The sequence below is a fragment of the Budorcas taxicolor genome, chromosome 17 (genome assembly GCF_023091745.1).
Source record: "Budorcas taxicolor isolate Tak-1 chromosome 17, Takin1.1, whole genome shotgun sequence".
NCBI classification, from domain to species: Eukaryota; Metazoa; Chordata; class Mammalia; order Artiodactyla; family Bovidae; genus Budorcas; species Budorcas taxicolor.
In genome coordinates, this window is record NC_068926.1 from 4,630,816 (window position 1) to 4,652,455 (window position 21,640).

The 21,640-nt window shown below is 44.2% G+C and overlaps 1 protein-coding gene across 1 annotated transcript; it reads right to left on the minus strand.

The window, feature by feature from the left end:
- Positions 1-6: 6 nt before the first annotated feature.
- On the minus strand, positions 7-21,292 carry TLR2 (toll like receptor 2). The gene is made up of 2 exons (XM_052654880.1): positions 21,237-21,292; positions 7-2,528 (listed from the first exon to the last, which is right to left on the minus strand). The coding sequence occupies exons 1-2, from the start codon at positions 21,290-21,292 to the stop codon at positions 158-160; spliced, it is 2,427 nt and encodes an 808-aa protein (XP_052510840.1). The 3' UTR covers positions 7-157.
- Positions 21,293-21,640: the final 348 nt, after the last annotated feature.

The following is a 21,640-nucleotide window of genomic DNA, read 5'->3' on the forward strand; positions in this document are numbered from 1 at the left end:
GTTCTTCACACCAGGTGGCCAAAGTACTGGAGCTTCAGCTTCAGCATCAGTTCTTCCAATGAATATTCACTGGATGGAACTGAGTCAGAATGGACTCAGTTATAACTAGTGCTAGAAGGACCACCACCAGACCAAGACTGACCCTTAATGAAGGATCCTAGGACCTTATTGCAGCTCTCAAATTTAACCAGAACGCTTCCTGCTGAGTCTCATCCGTGGGCCACTCCAGGTAGGTCTTGGTGTTCATGATCTTCCGCAGCTTACAGAAGCGCTGGGGAACGGCCTTCTTGTCAATGGGCTCCAGCAGAATCAGAATGGCAGCATCATTGTTCTCATCAAAGAGACGGAAATGGGAGAAGTCCAGCTCATACTTGCACCACTCGCTCCTCACAAAGTTCTCCGAAAGCACAAAGATGGTTTTGTGGCTCTTTTCAATGGAGTCAATGATGTTGTCAATAATCCACTTGCCAGGGACGAAGTCTCGCTTATGAAGACACAGCTTAAAGGGAGCGTTGAAGTGCTCCAGCTCCTGGACCATGAGGTTCTCCACCCAGTAGGAATCCTGCTCACTGTAGGACACAAAGGCGTCGTAGCAGAGGTCCCTGCGGGGAGCCTTCCTGGGCTTCCTCTTGGCCTGGAGCCAGGCCCACATCATCTTCATGTACCACAGCCCGTGGAAACGGTGACACAGCGCCCCCGTGAGCAGGAGCAACAGGAAGAGGGCACAGCACACGGCGGACACCACGGCCGCCCGGTGGCATTCAGAAAGGGAGAGCCGGGCGTCCTGCACCCGCTGGCCCCGCACGTGCGAGGGAGCGTCACAGCGGTAGCCATCTGGCCAGTCGACCAGGACGCGGGCCAGTGCCTGCTGTCCCTGTGTGAAGGACAGGAAGTCACAGGAGCAAATGAAGTTGTTGCCACCGCCCTCCAAAGCCCTCAGTTGTGGAAAAGAATCAAGTTGTTCCTTCGAGAAAGTATTTATTATATTTCCGCTAATTCTCATAACTGATAACACGGGTAAGAAGGAGGCATCTGGTAGAGTCTTCAACTTATTTCTGGAAATATAAAGTTCTTTGAGTTGCGGCAAAATCAAAGAAAATGAATCGAGATTGTTATTGCTAACATCTAAAATTTCCAGGGTCTGGGGAAGGCACTGGGTTAAACTGTGTATCCTCGTGCTCGATAAGTTCAACTGTTTCATTTTTCCTGGCCACTGACAAGTTTCAGGCATTGAAAGAAAATTATTCTTACTGATATCAAGGTTATTCAGATTTTTCAGAGTAAGCAAAAGTTCTCCAGTTTTTTCTAGTGATTTCAAACGATTCTGCCTTAAAACCAGGGTTTGAAGGAAGGGCCAGGCATGCTCACAGGCTGAGTTTTTCAAGGTTTCTTCAGACATTAAGTTTTCACTGAGATCCAAATATTCTAGAGATTTTAAATGTTGTGAAAGTAAACAAGGAACCAGGAAAACCTTACTGTTTTCTATTGTGACTCTTTTGACTTTGCCTGTGAGTGGATATATACTACTCAGATCATAAAATAAGAAAAACTGTGGGATATGCAACTTCCGTATTGTTAACGTCTCCACGTTACCTAGGTATCTAATTCTGTTCAAAGTCAGTGCTCTAAAATCGCCAATTCCATCATGGGTACAGTCATCAAACTCTACTTCTAAGATCCCAGAAACATAGTTAAACAGTTTGACAACTTCAACAAAACTGTCATCAGTGAATTGCACATTTCTAAATATAAGCTTTTTAACTGATGTATTAATTTCACTGATGGACGCTTCTGAAAAATAGAAAGTGTGCAAATTAGTATCTCTCAGTTCTAAATAATCTAAGGAACTTACAATATCTATAAGAATGTCCAGGAGTAAAACAGGCTGCTTCAGATGAAGAATCAGATGGCTAATGTTCTGGATCGACTTTAAACTCTTTGGCACATACAACTGCAGATTTTGAGCACTGATCTCAAGCTCCTCAAGAAAAGTCAGTCCAGTGAAATCCTTTTCATGAATCTGAGTGAAGCTGTTACTATTTCCCACTTTCAGGGTCCGCAGATTTGGGAGATGAGAAAAAAGAGATGTTTCCCCAAGTGTTTTGTATAAATTTCCCAGTAAGTTTAAGAATTTCAGGACATAAAGGGACCTGAACCAGGAAGATGATAAGTTAGATAAGCGATTATAGGATAAGTCCAAATATTCAAGATTCCTCAGGTGAAAAAAAGAATCTTCCTCCACCGTGTGAATTTCATTGGCCCCCAGCCTCAGAGTCTTCAGGTTCACACACCTCTGCAGGTCTCTGTTGCCGACATAGGTGATCTCGTTGTTGGACAGGTCAAGGCTTTTCACACCTGCCGTGAGACCAGAGGGGATGGAGTTTAAAGATCTGGAATGGCCATCGCAGACACCAGTTGGGTCACAAGACAGAGAAGAAGCCTGATCAGAGGCTCCTTCCGTGGACACGCTGATTACAGCCCAGACCCACGCTGTCCACAAAGCACGTGGCATTGTCCAGTGATTTGACCTACAAAGAAAAGAGGTTCAAATGAATGACTGTGTTTGACATCATGGCTTAATTCCAGTTCTTGAGAAACGTTCTGTAAGATATAAAACATGGGACTTCCCTGAGGTCCAGTGGTTAAGAAGCCACCTGCCAATGCAGGGGACTCAGCTGCAGCACAGCTACTGAGCCCGTGGGCTGCAAGTACTGAAGCCCATGTACCTAGAATCTTGCTCCACAACAAGAGAAGCCACCTCAATGAGAAGCCCGCACGCAGCAACAAAAACCGAGCCAGCCGAAAATGAATGCGACCTAGCACACACATCAGCTCAGTTCAGTCGCTCAGTCGTGTCCGACTCTTTGTGACCCCATGGACTGGAACACGCCAGGCCTCCCTGTCCATCACCAACTCCCAGAGTTTACTCAAACTCATGTCCACTGAGTCAGTGATGCATTCCAACCATCTCATCCTCTGTCGTCCCCTTCTCCTCCTGCCATCAGTCTTTCCCAGCACCAGGGTCTTTTCAAGCGAGTCAGTTCTTCGCATCAGGTGGCCAAAGTATTGGAGTTTCAGCTTCAGCATCAGTCCTCCAAGGAATATTCAGGACTGATTTACTTTAGGATGGACTGGTTGGATCTCCTTGCTGTCCAAGGGCCTTTCAAGAATCTTCTCCAACACCACAGTTCAAAAGCATCAATTTTTCACACACACACACATATACCAACAAATAACCAAGAGGGAAATGGAATGTATGAATAGGATAAAAAATGAACTTCCTAACACCTCCAACTACACTAACACAGATAGACCACCAATGAACAATGACATAAAAAGCACAGTACCACCTGGGAATATGGAGCAAGACCAATCATGAATTGAAAAATGAGTAAATGAATTACAGAGGATGAAAAAGCAATCAGTTTAAGAAAAGGGCTAGGCTTAACCAAGTGGATTTACAACCTCCTATTTGTACTCTTCAGATCTTCCACTAGAACACACCTCTTGTCTGACCTGATGCCCCCAAGAGTTAGAGGTCTCACAAAGCCAAACCACAGCTCTCTCTGACCACCTTTCACTAGAAGCAGCTCCAGGAAGAGTGTGCTCTTTAACCAAAAGAAAAAGGTTCCATGCTTGTCAACCTGTTTTGCACGTGTGTGTGTGTGTGTGTGTGTGTGCATGCGCACGCTCAGTGGTTCAGTCATGTCTGACTCTTTGCAACTCCATGGACTGCAGTTCACCAGGCTCCTCTGTCCATGAAATTCTCCAGGCAAGAATACTGGAGTGAGTTGGCATTTCCTCCTCCAGGGGATCTTTCTGACCCAGGGATCAAACGCATGTCTCCTATGTCTCCTGCACTGCGGGAGGATTCTTTACCTGCTGAATCACTGAGGAAGCTGTTTGACTCAGTACCTTTTTAAAAACATCATTCTGGGGAAACAACAATACTACCATTGCCAATACTCACACGTCCATCTAAGGGTGAGTGTGCCTCCTCAGGGCTCTCTCTTCGGATCCGATGTCTACGCATCTGTCTTTGTTCTGGTAACATTAAATATATGATACATCTTCACATCCAGAAGAGCAAGGCCTTCCTCCTTGTTCTTCTGTAAGTGAGCCTTGCTTAGTCTTGGCCCTCTGTATATTCTTATAAACTACAGAATTAGCTTAGCAGTTTCAAAAACAAAATCCATTGATTTTTAATTGGCAATGCCATGAATCTATAGATAATTTGGGAATTATTGACATCGTTACAATATTGAAGTTCTCAGTTCATGAGCATGATATATTTCTATTTATTTTGGTCTTCTTAATCGCAATAATACCTTATGATTTTCCATACGGAGGTCGTGAGCATATTTTTGTGATATTCATTCCTAGGCATTTGATACTTTTGAAGTTTTGAAAATAGTGTTACTTATATGTGGCATATGCCTATAGATATATAGAGAGAAATTCAGTTAAATTTTACATATTTACCATGCATTGAGCAACCTTGCAAAACTAATTCAGCAATCTTCACAGTTTATAAATTCCTGTTTATTTGCTACATACACAGTCATATCATCCAGGTATAATGATCATTTGATTTCCTTTTTTCAATCCTTATACTTTATTCTGTTTATTAGTAAATGCTGAATTTTATCAAATTCTTTTTTTCTTCCTATAACCATTGAGACAAGAACATTTCCTTCTTTACTTTGTTAATAAATATTGGTGACTACATGGATAAACTTCAGTGGTAAGGCAACCTCGCATTTTTTAAATAAACCCACATTTCTATGGATGTATTATCCTTAAGAATGCTCAAACTACCGCACAATTGCACTCATTTCACACACTAGTAAAGAAATGCTCAAAATTCTCCAAGCCAGGCTTCAGCAGAACGTGAACCGTGAACTTCCAGATGTTCAAGCTAATTTTAGAAAAGACAGAGGAACCAGAGATCAAATTGCCAACATCCGCTGGATCATCGAAAAAGCAAGAGAGTTCCAGAAAAACATCTATTTCTGCTTTACTGACTATGCCAAAGCCTTTGTGTGGATCACAATAAACTCTGGAAAATTCTGAAAGAGATGGGAATATCAGACCACCTGATCTGCCTCTTGAGAAATCTGTATGCAGGTCAGGAAGCAACAGTTAGAACTGGACATGGAACAACAGACTGGTTCCAAATAGGAAAAGGAGTATGTCAAGGCTGTATATTGTCACCCTGCTTATTTAACTTATATGCAGAGTATATCATGAGAAACGCTGGGCTGGAAGAAGCACAAGCTGGAATCAAGATTGCTGGGAGAAATATCAATAACCTCAGATATGCAGATGACACCACTCTTATGGCAGAAAGTGAAGAGAAACTAAAAAGCCTCTTGATGAAAGTGAAAGAGGAGAGTGAAAAAGTTGGCTTAAAGCTCAACATTCAGAAAACGAAGATCATGGCATCTAGTCCCATCACTTCATGGGAAAGAGATGGGGAAACAGTGGAAACAGTGTCAGACTTTATTTTGGGGGCTCCAAAATCACTGCAGATGGTGATTGCAGCCATGAAATTAAAAGACGCTTACTCCTTGGAAGGAAAGTTATGCCCAACCTAGATAGCATATTCAAAAGCAGAGACATTGCTCTGCCGACTAAGGTCCATCTAGTCCAGGCTATGGTTTTTCCAGTAGTCATGTATGGATGTGAGAGTTGGACTGTGAAGAAAGCTGAGCACCGAAGAATTGATGCTTTTGAACTGTGGTGTTGGAGAAGACTCTTGAGAGTCCCTTGGACTACAAGGAGATCCACCAGTCCATTCCAAAGGAGATCAGTCCTGGGTGTTCTTTGAAAGGAATGAAGCTAAAGCTGAAACTCCAGTACTTTGGCCACCTCACGCAGAGTTGACTCATTGGAAAAGACTCTGATGCTGGGAGGGACTGGGGGCAGGAGGAAAAGGGGACGACAGAGGATGAGATGGCTGGATGGCATCACCGACTCGATGGATGTGAGTCTGAGTGAACTCCGGGAGTTGGTGATGGACAGGGAGGCCTGGCGTGCTGCAGCTCATGGGGTCACAGAGTCGGACACGACTGAGCAACTGAACTGAACTGATTATCCTTTTTATATATTGCTGGATTTTGTTTATAATATCTTGTTTAGAATTTCTGAATCTATACTCAGAAATAAAATTGCCCTTTAAATTTCCTTCCTCCTAATGCTGTTGGTGTTGTTAAATACATTAAATACATTAATTTAACAGTTACAAAATGATTCAGATTTTCTTTTTATTCTTTTGTCAGTTATGTTTTTCAAGGAATTTATCAAATTTTCTCCTAATTTGTCAAGCTTACTGACATAGTTACTTACATCGTCTTATTATTTTAACGTCTGCTGCTACTGCTGCTAAGTCGCTTCAGTCGTGTCTGACTCTGTGCGAACTCATAGACAGCAGCCCACCAGGCTCTGCCGTCCCTGGGATTCTCCAGGCAAGAGTACTGGAGTGGGTCGCCATTGCCTTCTCTAGTGCATGAAAGTGAAAAAAGAAAGTGAAGTCGCTCAGTCGTGTCCAACTCTCAGTGACCCCATGGACCGCAGCCTACCGGGCTCCTCCATCCATGGGATTTTCCAGGCAAGAGTACTGGAGTGGGTTGCCATTGCCTTCGCCATTTTAATGTCTACAGGACCTCTATTCTATTCCTTAGATGAGTTATTCATGCCTGCTTTCTCTCTCGATTGTCTTGCCAGAGGTTTATCATCTTTATTAGCATTTTCAAAAACCAACTTTTCAGTTGACAGAGTCTCAATTTTCTACTTCATTAATTTCTATTCTTATATTACTATTTCCTCTTTCTGCTTTCTCTGGATTTATTTTAATGTCCACATTTGAGTTTCCTTGGACAGATGTTTCCTCATTCATTTTCAGCCGTTCTTCACTGCTGACATACCCACTTCAGGTCATAGATTTTCCTCTGGGCACTAGTGTAGCTGTATCATCCATGTCTCTCTCCACTCTGTTCTTTCCATACTTTGGTCTCTTCAAGTTTCAGTCTAAACATTTTCTTCTGATCTCTTTTCTAGTTTATTTTTTCTTTCTTCAACTATGTTTAATTTACTGTTAAATCCCTCCACTGATTTCAAATTTTTTTTATTATTACAGTTTTAAGCTATATAAGTTCTATTTAGTTCCTTTTCACATCTGCTATGTCATTATCATAGTTTAAAATTCTCTTCCAAAATTTTCAGCCTTGATTTTTATCACTTTGAACACAGTATCACAGTCTGACAAGCTGCAGAGCACTTTTGACAGCCTTAGAAGACAGAGAATTAAGTGTTAAGGTCTGGGGCAGTCATGGATTGGATAGGAAAGGCCAAATTACAGCAAGGAAAGTCCTCACAGAGGTTCCATCACAGCTCTGATTCATCCGGATGGCTCAGGCAGCCTCAATCTCTGAATAAGGACCAAGATCATTTCTGGAATGCTAGTGCTCATGGGTACCTAGCACTAGGTAGCAAAGGAAAATTTGCTTCAGAAGAAGACAGCTTCATCCTAGGCCTCAGATGTCGTTCTGAAAATCTGAAACAATTTTTCAGATACAATGTCCAGTATAAAACAGAAAACAACCAGGCACTAACGGAAGCAAGGTAATAAGCACAAGAAGAGCAGAGACAGCAGACGACAGACACGAACCCACAGAGGCCACGGACACAGCCTCGTCCCCACCTCTAAAACTAACAGAGTGAAGATGAGATGACTATTACTGTTTGCGCCTATGTCTATCCCATTGTCTTCCTGCTTAATCAGCTGCTGGAAGAAAAATCCTCTTAGTATAATTTTAGGTATAATTTGAACAACCAAAATTTACTTGATTTTTGTCTGCTTTGTAAGACAGTGCACAAATCTTAAGGAATCTATACCAATTTTTTTTTATTATTATACTAAGATTTAAAGTCAAATACGCCCATTTAAAAATTTTTCCTAGCTGCTCTTTCTCTTTAAAAGGTGAAATGTATATGAGTAGAGATCTTGGGCTATTTCGTAATTGCATGACCAGTTTTCAACAAATAATAATTATTGATGATGCTAAAACTATGGTTAACAACTCGATACTTAAGGTCAGAATTACTTGTCTCTCCTCACATTTCCTTAGGACATTATAGCAGTGGGCAGAGAACTCTTCAGTGTAAGACACCAGGAAAGGGAAGGGATGCTCAAGTTAGATGGAGTGGAGTCACATCTAATGAAGGCTGTGGATCGGCACAAAGTATAAAATCATGTGCTTAAAGAATTCAGAAAGTTGCCGGAGTGATGAGGAATCACTGGTCCCAGACTTAGGGTAGGATAGGAGTCTGAGGAGTAAGCCTGGCATTAGAGGCGACCTAGCTGAGAGGAAGCTGAAGCCCTGTGGCTCAGAGTGAAAGCAGGACCAGACTTCTGCTCCAGGGCAAGGGCTGGGATGCCGAGGTGAAGCCAAACTGGAGAGGGATAGGCTCGTGGCCAGAGAAGTGCAAGTGGGCTCTCCATAAAGCCAGGCGCAGAGAAGAGGCTACACCTTCTGTGAACAGGGCCCTCACAAACCTCTGCCCTCTGACCCTTGGTCTCCACCTGGCTAGAAGCTAGCCTCCTAGAAATCTCCCATAAGGTCTGCCACAAATGCTGGTATGGATCCAAATATTAAAAGATATCAGTTCAGTTCAGTCGCTCAGTCGTGTCTGACGCTTTGCGACCCCATGGGCTGCAGCACACTAGGCCTCCCTGTCCATCACCAACTCCCAGAGTTTACTCAAACTTATGTCCATTGCGTTGGTGATGACATCCAACTATCTCATCCTCTGTCGTCCCCTTATCCTCCTGCCTTCAATCTTTCCCAGCATCAGGGTCTTTTCAAATAACTAAGAATTTTTCAGAACTAAAGAAAAACGTAAGTTCACAAATTAAAAATGTATATTAAATCCCAAGCAAAAAAAAGAATAGAAATTTCTCATCTAACCTCAAAACAATGGAATAATAGCCCCAAAGGGGTGAGAAAACATACGTGTTAGTCTAGACATTTTTATCCATTTAAATAATCATCCGAGTAAAACTAAGACATTTCCAGACATTAAAGACCTAAAAGAGAATTTTATGCATAGACCGTTGTTGAAAGAAGTACCCAAATACATATGTTCTTTAGCAACATGGAAAATAAACCTGGTAATAGGCAACAAGAAGCAACAACTGGATTTTTTTTAACATAACGATAGATAAGGAAGAAGACGGCACTCAGAAACTCAGACATGTCTCTGCTGTATGAGGACACAGTGATGTAAATTTTAAATGATATTGTGGCGATAAAAAAATTTTTGTGACAAGCAATTTACTTAAAGATATTTATGAAGAGGTTACACCAAGATGCCACATATAATTAATTATGCTCAATCACCAAAATCAAAACAAGATATTTAACCAATCAAGTCAAATTCTTAAGTAACACAATGAAAAAAAAATTAACTGACGGCTTACAAACTTCCAAAACAAGTTGTCAACTTTAGGCAATGTTTGTAAAATGTGTGCACTACAAAAAAGTTTAAAGATACAAATGTTTTCTGCTCAGAACAGGAAGAAACAAAATACTGGTGAATAAGGAAATTTGCCTTTTTTTTTTTTTTTTTTTTTGGTGTGTACTTTCAAGTCAAGTCATCCTACTCGCTTTTTGCCAAAGATCTGAGTTAGCAACATTGCAGGCAGTGCAGACGAGACCTTCTACAAGACTACACGCATCTCACCCACCTGAACTGCTCACACCCGGAACAATTTCTCTCTCTTCTCCCAGATTTCCGCCCCCCCTCCCCCAAAACAGGAAAAATATTTTCCTGCCTGGCATCGAAGTTCTAAACACAAGTTCTCATTTACAGAAGCTGAAAGGGCGTGAAGCCCGCCCCGGGGACAGAGGCCAGGCTCGGGGTGCGGGGAGCGAGAGTCCTGGGCAGATCCAAGTCCTGACCCTGTCCCACTTCTGAGCCCTGGTGGGAAATGCCAGCCCTGGAAGCTGGGTCCCTGCGGTAAGCCGTGAGCGCAGACGTACCTGTGCACCCTGGAAAGCTTCCACCCGAGCCCCGTCACAGCCGCTCCGAGTGAAGGAGGCGGGAGCGGCCGGGGCAGGCACAGCGCCCGGCGAGAGGGCGGCCCTGCGGGGGACCTTAGCCACCCGCCCCTCGCCTCCGGGAACGCGGCCGCCCGCTGCGCGGAGCCCCGCTAGGCGGCTGGAGGGCGCTGCGCTCCGCCGCGGCCCGCGGACACCCGGACGCCGAGGGCTGGGAGAACCCCGGCCGCGCCCCCGTCCCCTTCCGGGCGGCCCCCGCTCCTCCCCGGGACTGCGCGGGCGGGGTGGCGGGAGGGTGGCGGCCTCGGGGCCCAGTGCCCCACTCTCCCCGGGACCCGCGCGCCCAGTGCCCCACTCTCCCCGGGACCCGCGCGCCCAGTGCCCCACTCTCCCCGGGACCCGCGCGCCCAGTGCCCCACTCTCCCCGGGACCCGCGCGCCCAGTGCCCCACTCTCCCCGGGACCCGCGCGCCCAGTGCCCCACTCTCCCCGGACCCCCGCGCGCCCAGTGCCCCACTCTCCCCGGACCCCCGCGCGCCCAGTGCCCCACTCTCCCCGGACCCCCGCGCGCCCAGTGCCCCACTCTCCCCGGGACCCGCGCGCCCAGTGCCCCACTCTCCCCGGACCCCCGCGCGCCCAGTGCCCCACTCTCCCCGGGACCCCCGCGCCCAGTGCCCCACTCTCCCCGGGACCCGCGCGCCCAGTGCCCCACTCTCCCCGGGACCCGCGCGCCCAGTGCCCCACTCTCCCCGGACCCCCGCGCGCCCAGTGCCCCACTCTCCCCGGACCCCCGCGCGCCCAGTGCCCCACTCTCCCCGGGACCCCCGCGCCCAGTGCCCCACTCTCCCCGGGACCCGCGCGGCCCAGTGCCCCACTCTCCCCGGGACCCGCGCGGCCCAGTGCCCCACTCTCCCCCGGACCCCCGCGCCCAGTGCCCCACTCTCCCCCGGACCCGCGCGGCCCGACGGGGGTCCCGGGTGCCGCCGGCCGGGAAGCGGGGATGCCCAGCGCCCGCGTCCGCGCTCGGCCACCCTGGGGCCCTGCCTGCCTGGCCACCCGCCCGGTCCGGAGACGGCTGCGGGGCGGAGATGCCCGCGGATCCTAATTCCCGCCCGACGTACCTGGGACTTGCGCGGCCTTGCAGCGCCTTCCACAGCCTCCCGCCGGGGGCGGCCCGGGAAGAGCGCGCGGGGCGGGGCGCGCCGCCGGCGCCCCCTCCTCGCCGGTGCGGGACCCCTGCGGCCCAGCGCGCCGCCGCGCTTCCCCGCGGGCTCGGGCGGGGACCGTGACCCAGGTGCTGCCCGCACAGCTGCCGGGTGCTGCCCGGGTCGGAGGAGGGCGCTGGGGCCCGGGTTGCGGGGAGATGCTTCAAGCCCCCGTGTGGGATTTCCACCACACACTTAGATTTCGAAACCAACGAGAAGGCTTATTACCCAACCAGTATTTTCCTGAAGCCTCGAGCACTCAAAGCCTCCTCTTACCCTGAAACACTCGGTCTTTAAGCTCGACCTCTCCATTCCTCTGCACCCTTGGATGCCCAAATTCAGGCTCACCCCTGCCCCCAGGCCCTTTTCAACACTATTTCCCCGTCAGCATGTCTACATCTCCACTCGCAAGTTTACGCTCTCCTGCAGTAGAATAACTCATCAATCACTATCCAAACCAACGCAACAAGATGTTGCCTGAAGAGCAGATAAGGACGACACGGGGTTTAAACGTTTCCATCCTGCGGTGGCCCCTTTGTGGTGCGCTGACTGTCCGTCCGCAGCTGCCTGCCACATGCCACCCCTGCTCTTATGGTGAAAAGATGTGGACTCCCACTTGCGTTTGCGATTTTGAACCTAAGCATTTCCATCCTTGTTTCTCAAAGTGGGTAATTCCCAAAACAAACGGCCTAGTTTGGCTTTCTTCTTTGCCACAGAAACTAGTGAAGCGTGTCTATAAGGGAAACGAACTACCTTAATAGTCATAAACTACATTTTATTTTCATAATTACATTTGCCCTTCCTAAATTGAGAGCAGAGGCTGAAGAAGCATTCTTGTTCCTCTTTGACACAGGAGGAAATGCCATGCAAATTCTAAGGGGCAGAAATGAGATTTGAAACCAGAATTTTACCCGAAACCAAGGTTTCTTTCTGTTACCCTATTCTATATGCCTCATCCTCCTTTAAGGCTCCAATCTCAGGCTAACTTAATCTACAGGCAGGGACGTAAACATGAGAGGGTGGAATCTGGTTTTCTGTACAGTTTACTGATTGCCTGTGGACTTTTCTCTGCATTCCTGACCATCCTGGCTCTCCAGTTGTTGGAAAGGCTTCCTTCTTATTACTTCAAAATCACCGCACCCCTGGCCACCTCCCCTTCCTCATGATTTCTCAAGTGGATCCTTGGGAAAACTTCTTTCCGATTTTTTTGCCCTGAAATTAAACCTCTGTTCTTTCTCTGTGAATCTTTTCTAGTAGAGCTGCCTAGACTGACTAATGTTATTGCTTTGTAATCCCAAAGTTGATTAGAATATTCTGACAGAATTAGGTTAAAATCATGTATTTACCCACAACGTATTATCGGTGTCATCTCCTTGCAATGAAGATTTCTCCTACACTCTCCTCAAAACTCCGCACCTTCTACCCTGGCACACCTTTATACGTGTTCAGCTCTTCACGTTTTCAAAGCATTTTCATATGAATCTTTTCACTTGAGTCTCCCAATAGCAGGTGAAATAAATAGTTTTGATATTATAATACTTTGCAGTTCAAGTGATTAAAGAATTTGACTCAAGTCATATGGCTCACAGCCAAGTGGCAAAACCCAGGTTAGAGTCCAAAATACCTTAGCTTCTTTTTGGTAGGATATCAGACCTTCTCTAACTCAAAACTTATTTAACCACAAAACTTATTTTTTTAAAAAAGAAAATGAACACAATATGAAAATGTATTCACTTAAATATAACTTTAATGGTATCCATATTTTTTGAGAATCTGACTGAAATTCTAAAACGAAGTTATCAAAAAACACAGTCTGTGTCTTATTCACATAAACTATTTTGTACTAGTTAAAGAAAATAATAAAAAATAACATCCATCAAAAATTGCTTAATGAAAATCTGCTGTAATCCTTGCACTAATTAATATACAGATCTTTGTACACAAACAATCATTCTTCAAAATGTTTCTACTTTGAACAATGTCAATAACATCTGTAAATTTTGAAGAATAGAATTTAATAGTCCCTATGTAAAATGAATCTATTCAGATTGGTTATATTCTTTGCAGCTAAAGATGGAGAAGCTCGATACAGTCAGCAAAAACAAGACCGGGAGCTGACTGTGGATTCAGACTCAAATTGAAGAAGGCAGGGAAAACCACTAGGCGATTCGGGTATGTGTCCTAGTGCAACCCAACAGACCGCGGCCTGCAGGCTCCTCTGTCCATGGGATTCTCCAGGCAAGAATGCTGGAGCGGGGAGCCATTCCTCCTCCACGAGATCTTCCAGACCCAGCGATCGAACCTGGTTCTCCTGACTACAGGCAGCTTCTTTACCCACTGAGCTACCAGGGAACGACTTAAAAATCCCTTATGAGTATACAGTGGAAGTGACAAATAGATTCAAGGGATTAGATCTAATAAACAGAGTGCCTGAAGAGCTATGGATTGAGGTTCGTGACACTGTACAGGAGGCAGTGATTAAAACCATCCCCAAGAAAAAGAAATGCAAAAAGGCAAAATGATTCTCTGACGAGGCCTTACAGATAGCTGAGAAAAGAACAGAAGGGAAAGGCAAGGGGAAAAAAGGAAAGTTATACCCAACTGAATGCAGAGTTCCAGAGTAGCAAGGAGAGATAAGAAAGCCTTCCTAAGTGAACAATGCAAAGAAATAGAGGAAAACAATAGAATGAGAAAGACTAGAGATCTCTTTAAGAAAATTAGAGGTGCCAAGGGAACATTTCATGCAAAGATAGGCACAAAGAGGACAGAAACAGTATGGACCTAATAGAAGCAGAAGATATTAAGAAGAAGTGGCAAGAATACACAAAAGATCTATACAAAAAGATATTAATGACCCAGATAACCATGTGGTGTGATCACTCACCTAGAGCCAGATGTCCTGGAATGTGAAGTCAAGTGGGCCTTAGGAAGCATCAGTATGAACAAAGCTAGAGGAGGTGATGGAATTCCAGTTGAGCTATTTCAAATCCTAAAAGGTAATGATATCATATCGTGCTACACTCAATATGCCAGCAAATTTGGAAGACTCAGCAGTGGCCACAGGACTGGAAAAGGTCAAAGAAAGGTAATGCCAAAGAAGTTCAAACTACTGCACAATTGCACTCATTTCACACACTAGCAAAGTAATGCTCAAAATTCTCCATGCCAGGCTTCAACAGTACATGAACCAAGAACTTCTATATGTTCAGGCTAGATTTAGAAAAGGCAAAGGAACCAGTGATCCAATTGCCAACATCCGTTGTATCATAGAAAAAGCAAGAGAATTCCAGAAAAAAAACATCTACTGCATCATTGACTAAGGTCTTGACTGTGTGAATCACAACAAACCGTGGAAATTCTGAAAGAGATGGGAATACCAGACCACCTCACTTGCCTCTTGAGAAACCTGTATGCCGGTCAAGAAGCAGCAGGTAGAACCAGACGTGGAACAACGGACCGGTTCCATAATGGGGAAGGAGTACATCAAGGCTGTATATTGTCACCTTGCTTATTTAACTTATATGCAGAGTACATCGTGTGGAACTCTGGGCTGGATGAGGCACAAGCTGGAATGATTCCTGGGAGAAATATCAATAACCGCAGATATGCAGATGACACCACCCTCATGGCAGAAAGCGAAGAGGAACTAAAGAGCCTCTTGATGAAGGTGAAAGAGGAGAGTGAAAAAGCTGACTTAAAACTCGACATTCAAAAAACTAAGATCTTGGCATCCAGTCCCATCACTTCATGGCAAATAGGAGGGGAAAATGTGGAAGCAGTGACAGACTTCCCTTCTTGGGCTCTGAGATCACTGCGGATGGTGAGTGCAGCCATGAAGTCAGAAGATGATTGCTTCTTGGCAGGAAAGCTATGACAAACCTAGACAGTGTATTAAAAAGCAAAGACATCACTTTGCTGACAAAGGTCATAGTCAAAGCTATGGTCTTCCTAGTAGTCATGTATGGATATGAGAGTTGGACCATAAAGAAGGCAGAGCGCCGAAGAATTGATGCTTTCAAACTGTGGTGTTGGAGAAGACTCTTGAGAGTCCCTTGGACTGCAAGGAGATCCAACCAATCCATTCTAAAGGAAATCAAATTTGAATACTCATTGGAAGGACCGATGCTGAAGTGGAAGCTTCAATACTTTGGCCACCTAATATGAAGAGCAAACTCATTGGAAAAGATCCTGAAGCTGGGAAAGATTGAAGGCAAACGGAGAGGAGGGCAGCAGAGGATATATGGTTGGATGACGTCACTGATTCAATGGACATGAACTTGGGTAAACTCCAGGACATGATGAGATAGGGAGGCCTGACGTGCTGCAGTCCATGGGGTCGCAAAGAGTCGGACATAACTTGGTGACTGAAAAACAACAACGTTGCTAACATCTAATATGCCTAGTGTCTGGGAAACACTGGGCGTTAGATGCTACTTAATATTCGCATTGGATAAATTTTCTGGCCACTGATAAGATTTAAGTGAAGAACCAAGTGGACCCTGACCAAATTCAATGTTAGGTTTTTCTAAAGAAAGTAACATTCTCTAAAGTTTATATATTATTTTGTTTTAAATGCAAAGTATGTAAGTAGCACAAGGCATCCTTTGAACTGTTTCAGTTATTCTCCAATCATCAGATTTTCACTGCGATCCAAATATCCTGTGGACTTTAAATATTGTGAAGGAAGATATAACATTGAGCAGACTTTGGCACTTTCAACCATGAATATCTTTAGTTAGTATAAAAAAGCATGTCTTTAAAGTTCTGTCGTGGTGGAAAATTCTCATGGCTAAGCTCTCGTTATTACAGTTTCTATTCAGCCTGGTCTGATCATGGAATTTCAGATATCTGATTATCCATTTTCCATTTTCCTGAAGTACAGTCTTCCAGTCCTACATCCTCTAAACAGACTTTCAAATCATCTTGTTTAATGACTACAACTTCTTTGACTATTAGTTTTTTCATGAGCCTGAATGTGAGATTCTCTTCTGTTGCCTATGATCTCATACGAAGAGCAATATTTTTCACTTTTAAACATTTTAGAAACTTGGAAGATTTACCAAAACCTTCAGAATAAAACTGACCTGTTCATATGTGGTCAAAAGGTACAAATTCTCAGTTATCAGATACATAAATTCTGGGAATGTAATGTTCAGCAAGGGGTCTATAATTAATAATACTGTTATTATAACTTTGAAAGTTGCTGAGAGAATAAGTCTTAAAAGTTCTTAACAAGAAAAAATGGTAACTGAAGTGATGGATGTTATTAACATGCCTGATATTATGTAAAAAGATTGTAATAATTACTTCACAATACATGCATATATCAAATTAATAATAATATCAAAATTATTGTTGTTGTTGTTGTATTAAACTAATACAATGTTACGTGTCAATCATATCTCAATAAAACCGGGAGGTGGGACACATCGAGATGCTACTATTTGCTCATTGCGCTGTTGTCGGTCGTGCCCGACACTTTGCGACCCTATGGACTGTAGCCCCCAGGCTCCTCTGTCCATGGGATTCTCCAGGCAAGAATACTGGAGAGGGTTGCCATCTCCTTCTCCAAGAGATCTTCCAGACCCAGATATCAAACCTGCATCTCCTGCATTGACAGGCAGATTCTTTACCACTGAGCCACAAGGGAAAGCCACGTGCTCACTAGAATAGCTAAAAAAAATAAATACTGACAATACCAAGTGTTGGTTAGGATACAGAACGAACATGTTCATACATTGCTGCTGGCAGTGCAAAATGATACTCCAAGAAAGTCTGACAGTTTCTTGTAAAATTATATTAACACCTTATCAATGATTCAGTAATCTCAATCCTGGGTATTTACCCACCAGAAATGAAAAATAAGTCCACAAAAAAGCATGTACTTTATTCAGAGCTAGAAACAACCCAAGTATCTATCAACTCGTGAATAGATAAATTGTTATATATCTATACCATAGACCACTGCTGCTGCTGCTGCTAAGTCGCTTCAGTCGTGTCCGACTCTGTGCGACCCCATAGATGGCAGCCCACCAGGCTCCTCCGTCCCTGGGATTCCCCAGGCAAGAACACTGGAGTGGGTTGCCATTTCCTTCTCCAATGCATGGAAGTGAAAAGTGAAAGTGAAGTCACTCAGTCGTGTCTGACTCTTAGCAACCCCATGGACTGCAGCCTACCAGGCTCCTCCATCCATGGGATTTTCCAGGCAAGAGTACTGGAGTGGGGTGCCATTGCCTTCTACTACTCAACAATAACGGAGAAGGCAATGGCACCCCACTCCAGTACTCTTGCCTGGAGAACCCCATGGACGGAGGAGCCTGGTAGGCTACAATCCATGGGGTCGCTAAGAGTTGGACACGACTGAGCGACTTCAATTTGACTTTTCACTTTCATGCATTGGAGAAGGAAATGGCAACCCACTCCAGTGTTCTTGCCTGGAGAATCCCAGGGACAGAGGAGCCTGCTGGGCTGCCGTCTATGGGGCTGCACAGAGTCAGACATGACTGACGCGACTTAGCAGCAGCAGCAGCACTCAACAATAAAAAGACAGAGCTACTGAAATATATAAGAACTGGTTGATCTGAAAGAATGATACTAAGTGAAAGAAATCAGACACGGGCAAATACATAGTATAGAATCCATTTATATGAAATTCTAGACAAAGCAAAATCATGACAGAGAGCAGAGATATCAGGAAACCAGATGGGGAAGAGGGCTGACTATAGGGGTCACAAAGGGACTTTGGGACATAATGGAAATGTTCTGTATCATGATTGTGACAGTGGTTACATGACTGTATGTCTTGGTCAAGCTCATCAAACTGTACTTTTTAGATTGATAAATTTTATTCGATATAAATTATCTCAATAAAACTGAGTTTAAATAATCCTCTTCTCTCCAAGAGCAAAGAATGGGTATATCAGGCCTCCAAAATAGAGGACCATTTGTCTGCTTTTTATAGAAGGAAGGAGAAAACACCTAATTTCTCCAACAGGTCATTCTGCCTTGCTTATAAAACATCTACTTTTACCTTAATAAGTTGACATTAATTTCTCACTTGCAAGAGATCTGACTAAGGTATTTCTTGATGGAAAGAAAATTATTTCTTAAGTAGCTCAGGAAGTCTAAACTACATAGAAGTATAAATCATAAAATCTTCTAATATCATATTCAGATGGCTTTATCCCTTTTGGAATGCTCATTTTCAGCTTTCTGTCTTGCCAATACTACTCCATGCATAGTCAGAGCAATTCATCACCCAAATTTTACAAAATCCATTCCAGGACTAGACTCATTGGGCTACAATGATTCCAGAAATTAATAGATTCCTAGACCATTCCTGATGGCCTGAATGTTCATTCTTTGAAAAAAAATAAAGGAGGGAAGAAAGAAAAAGACAAAAGTTCTCAGAGTAAAACTGACTATTTCATCTGTTAGTCCAAGAGACTGGCCTACACTGATTTCACACTTGTTGGTACATATTTCTAAGGATCAGAAGCATCAGTCTTAAGTTAATTCAGAACATAAAGCCCATAAAAGTTTGTTTCTTTTTTAGTTTAAAGAATTTGTAAGTATTTCAGGAATCTACAACTTGGAAAGATGAAAAAAGAGGGAAAGAGACTTTTCTCCAAGTTCTTTGATGCACTATCCCAGATGCAAAGGGCCAAACCACGAAGATGACATATGAGGTCAGTTGTTATGAGTTAGATTCAAATATACAAGAATCCAGACAAGGCAATAACTTCACCTGTTGCAAGGGATGTACTAGACTTTAGACAAGGAGATTTCAAACTCACATACAGCAGCTGGTTGTGGCTAGATGTATATTTCATGAGGGCATGGCCTTTGTGCTCCTCTTTACAGCGACGCCTCACCAGCCCTGAGAATGCAGGGGCACTAATCAACTATTACTTGTTGAGTAATGGGTTGATGAGCCTTTTCGGAGCGTTAGTTGGGCTGGAGGAATGGCGTGTGGACATTACAGACACAGTGAGACTGCAAGGGACAGAGGTGTGACCTGGCTTCTTGCCCCAACTTCCTATCCTTGCCACACGATAGCTGACCTTGTTTAAAAACAAGAATGAAGAAATGTTGGTGTATTCTTTCCAACCACAGAGTCAGACGGAACCACCAGTGAGCAGCTGGTATCATTTTAATTCTGCATGGCCTCATTCATCAGGAAGAATATGGAAAGAAGGTAGAATTTTTATAAATTTCCCAGTTCTTTGGAGTGCCTGGGGAAATATGTTGAAATATTTTAAGAATCAGATATCGGCTAAACCCAACCATGTGATGTGGCAACCTGCGTAGAAGTCGCTGCCTTCCGTGTGCATGGAAACAATGAGCTCATGATAATGACTCAAACCCAGGGACATTGCTGTGTGACCACTGCCTTCTCTAGCTTCAGTCCTATTACAAAGGACAAACAGGGCTCAGTGTGTACCAACCATGGCCACAGACAAGAATATCGCCAGCTTCATAGTCCATATCTTTGGCCACCTCTCTATGAAGCAATTCACAAATTATGTATGATGATGTAATGATTTCTTATATGTGTATCTTTCAAAGCCTGGAGGTTGCTGTCTTCTTGGACACTGTATGGACAGTCACGCTTGACCCAGAAAGTTTCTGGATGCAAACTCTGGAAGACTTTAATTAGTATTTACATTAATATTTTGTGTTAAGGAATCTGTGAGCATTTGTTTTTTAAAGATTTGTCACTTTTTTTTTAAATTTGGCCTATTAGAGTCAAGGTCAGGCTTGTAATTCCAACTTAAAATGTTTACTTCATTTATTGTTATTTTAAGCTGAAATTTTTCATTGTTTGTATAATCATGTATTGAAGTACTTGTCATACATTGAAACATTTAACAGAATTTACAGTTTATCACTCTTATAAGGGTATTAGTTATATAAGCATTGTTTAAGAACTCAGGAAAGTTTTTCTAAGTCAAACTAATACACTTAAAGAGAATATCAAATACATTACACTTATAAATGCTGCTAAAATCATTTAGGCTTAATTAGCAAAATTTGTAAACAGGATCAAACAAAAGCCAAAGTCCCTTTTAAAGTGATGTTTAAATTTGGTAGATTTATGAATAGTGGAACCTGAACACTTAAGGAAGGACAAAGTTTTTAACTTGGCAAAGTTAGTCATTTAGGTATTAAATCACACAGCCAAAGCAAATTTCCAAATTCTTGCTTCTGCAGACAAAGAAATTCTGAAGACATTTTTTTAAAAAGCCAACGCTGACAGAATTAAATTCGAGTCACTAACTAAAGTCTGTCGTATCTTCCTTCCTTTCCTGCTGCCTGTCCCCAGGCTTCCTCTGAGCTGAGTCAGCTCCTCTGGCCTCAGATCTCGTCTTCTGCTCTGCTCCTGTGTGTCCTGCCGGTGTCCTTCCAGGCGCCCCTCAGCTGTGGCTTCCCCGAACCGTCAGTCACTGGGACAGATTCAACTGCGTATCCATTATTTACCGCCTACTATTAACAGTGCCAGGCCTCTTATTATTACTAAGAGATGATTTGTGATAAATCTTGGTTTATACGATGGGATTAAATCTATAGGGTTAAATCTGCAGGGTCCCCTAAAAGGCATCATCAGACCCAGGAACTCCACTTCCTGAGATGTGAGAGCCACTGACTCTTATCTCCCCAACTATTTGTAAGAAAACCAGTTCCTCTGAAGTTCCAGGCTCACAAATACCATTTGACCTCACGGCCTCTTCCGTCTCACCATCTGCAGACCTCCTATTCCTTTCCGTTCACTTGTCAAAGACTTTGGCACTTGCTCTTAGACTTCTTAAGATCTACCAGGAGCCCAGATTCACTGGTCATAGAGATGACCTCCTCATCACCTCTCAGTTCCTATGCCAGCTGCTCCTCCAGACCTCCTCTCCAGCACCACCTCCTTCACTCCCTGAACATGGACATCACCAACAGTTGTCCAAGTTCAAAATGAGACTCACTTGGCCTCCTGCATCTTTCTCAGGGTCCACTTGTCCTGCCTCTTTCTCCAACTCATTTGTCATCTCTTCCCTTCTCTTTCTTCCTTCTTTAGATTCAGGCCCACACTTGGCACAAGCTGGAGCTCACTCACAGTGGAAGGGCTAGCAGACCCTGGGGTTCCTGTTCTCTAAGCATTCTATGGAGAGTCATACTTGACTCCAAATTTCTGGTTCACTAGGTTCTTCCCCCTTTTTGAAGGGAAAATAGCAGCCTGAGTGCGGCCTCCAGATGGTCTGAATATGCATGCCCGCTGCACAGGGGCACCAGGGTAGCCAGCAGGAAGCCTGGGGGAAGTTGGGATGATGCAGCTTTTCTGACTTCAGAATCTGTGAGTCACACTTACCTCCCACACAGGCAGGCTCTT

What these genes read in the sequence shown, in the direction of transcription:
- TLR2 (XM_052654880.1), bottom strand. Translation starts at nt 21,292, where the DNA reads ATGAGTTGGAGAAAGAGGCAGGACAAGTGGACCCTGAGAAAGATGCAG. An exon ending in AGAAAGATGCAGGAGGCCAA is followed by an intron (nt 2,529 to 21,236) that starts GTGAGTCTCATT and finishes TTTTCTTTGTAG; the next exon opens with GTCAAATCACTGGACAATGC.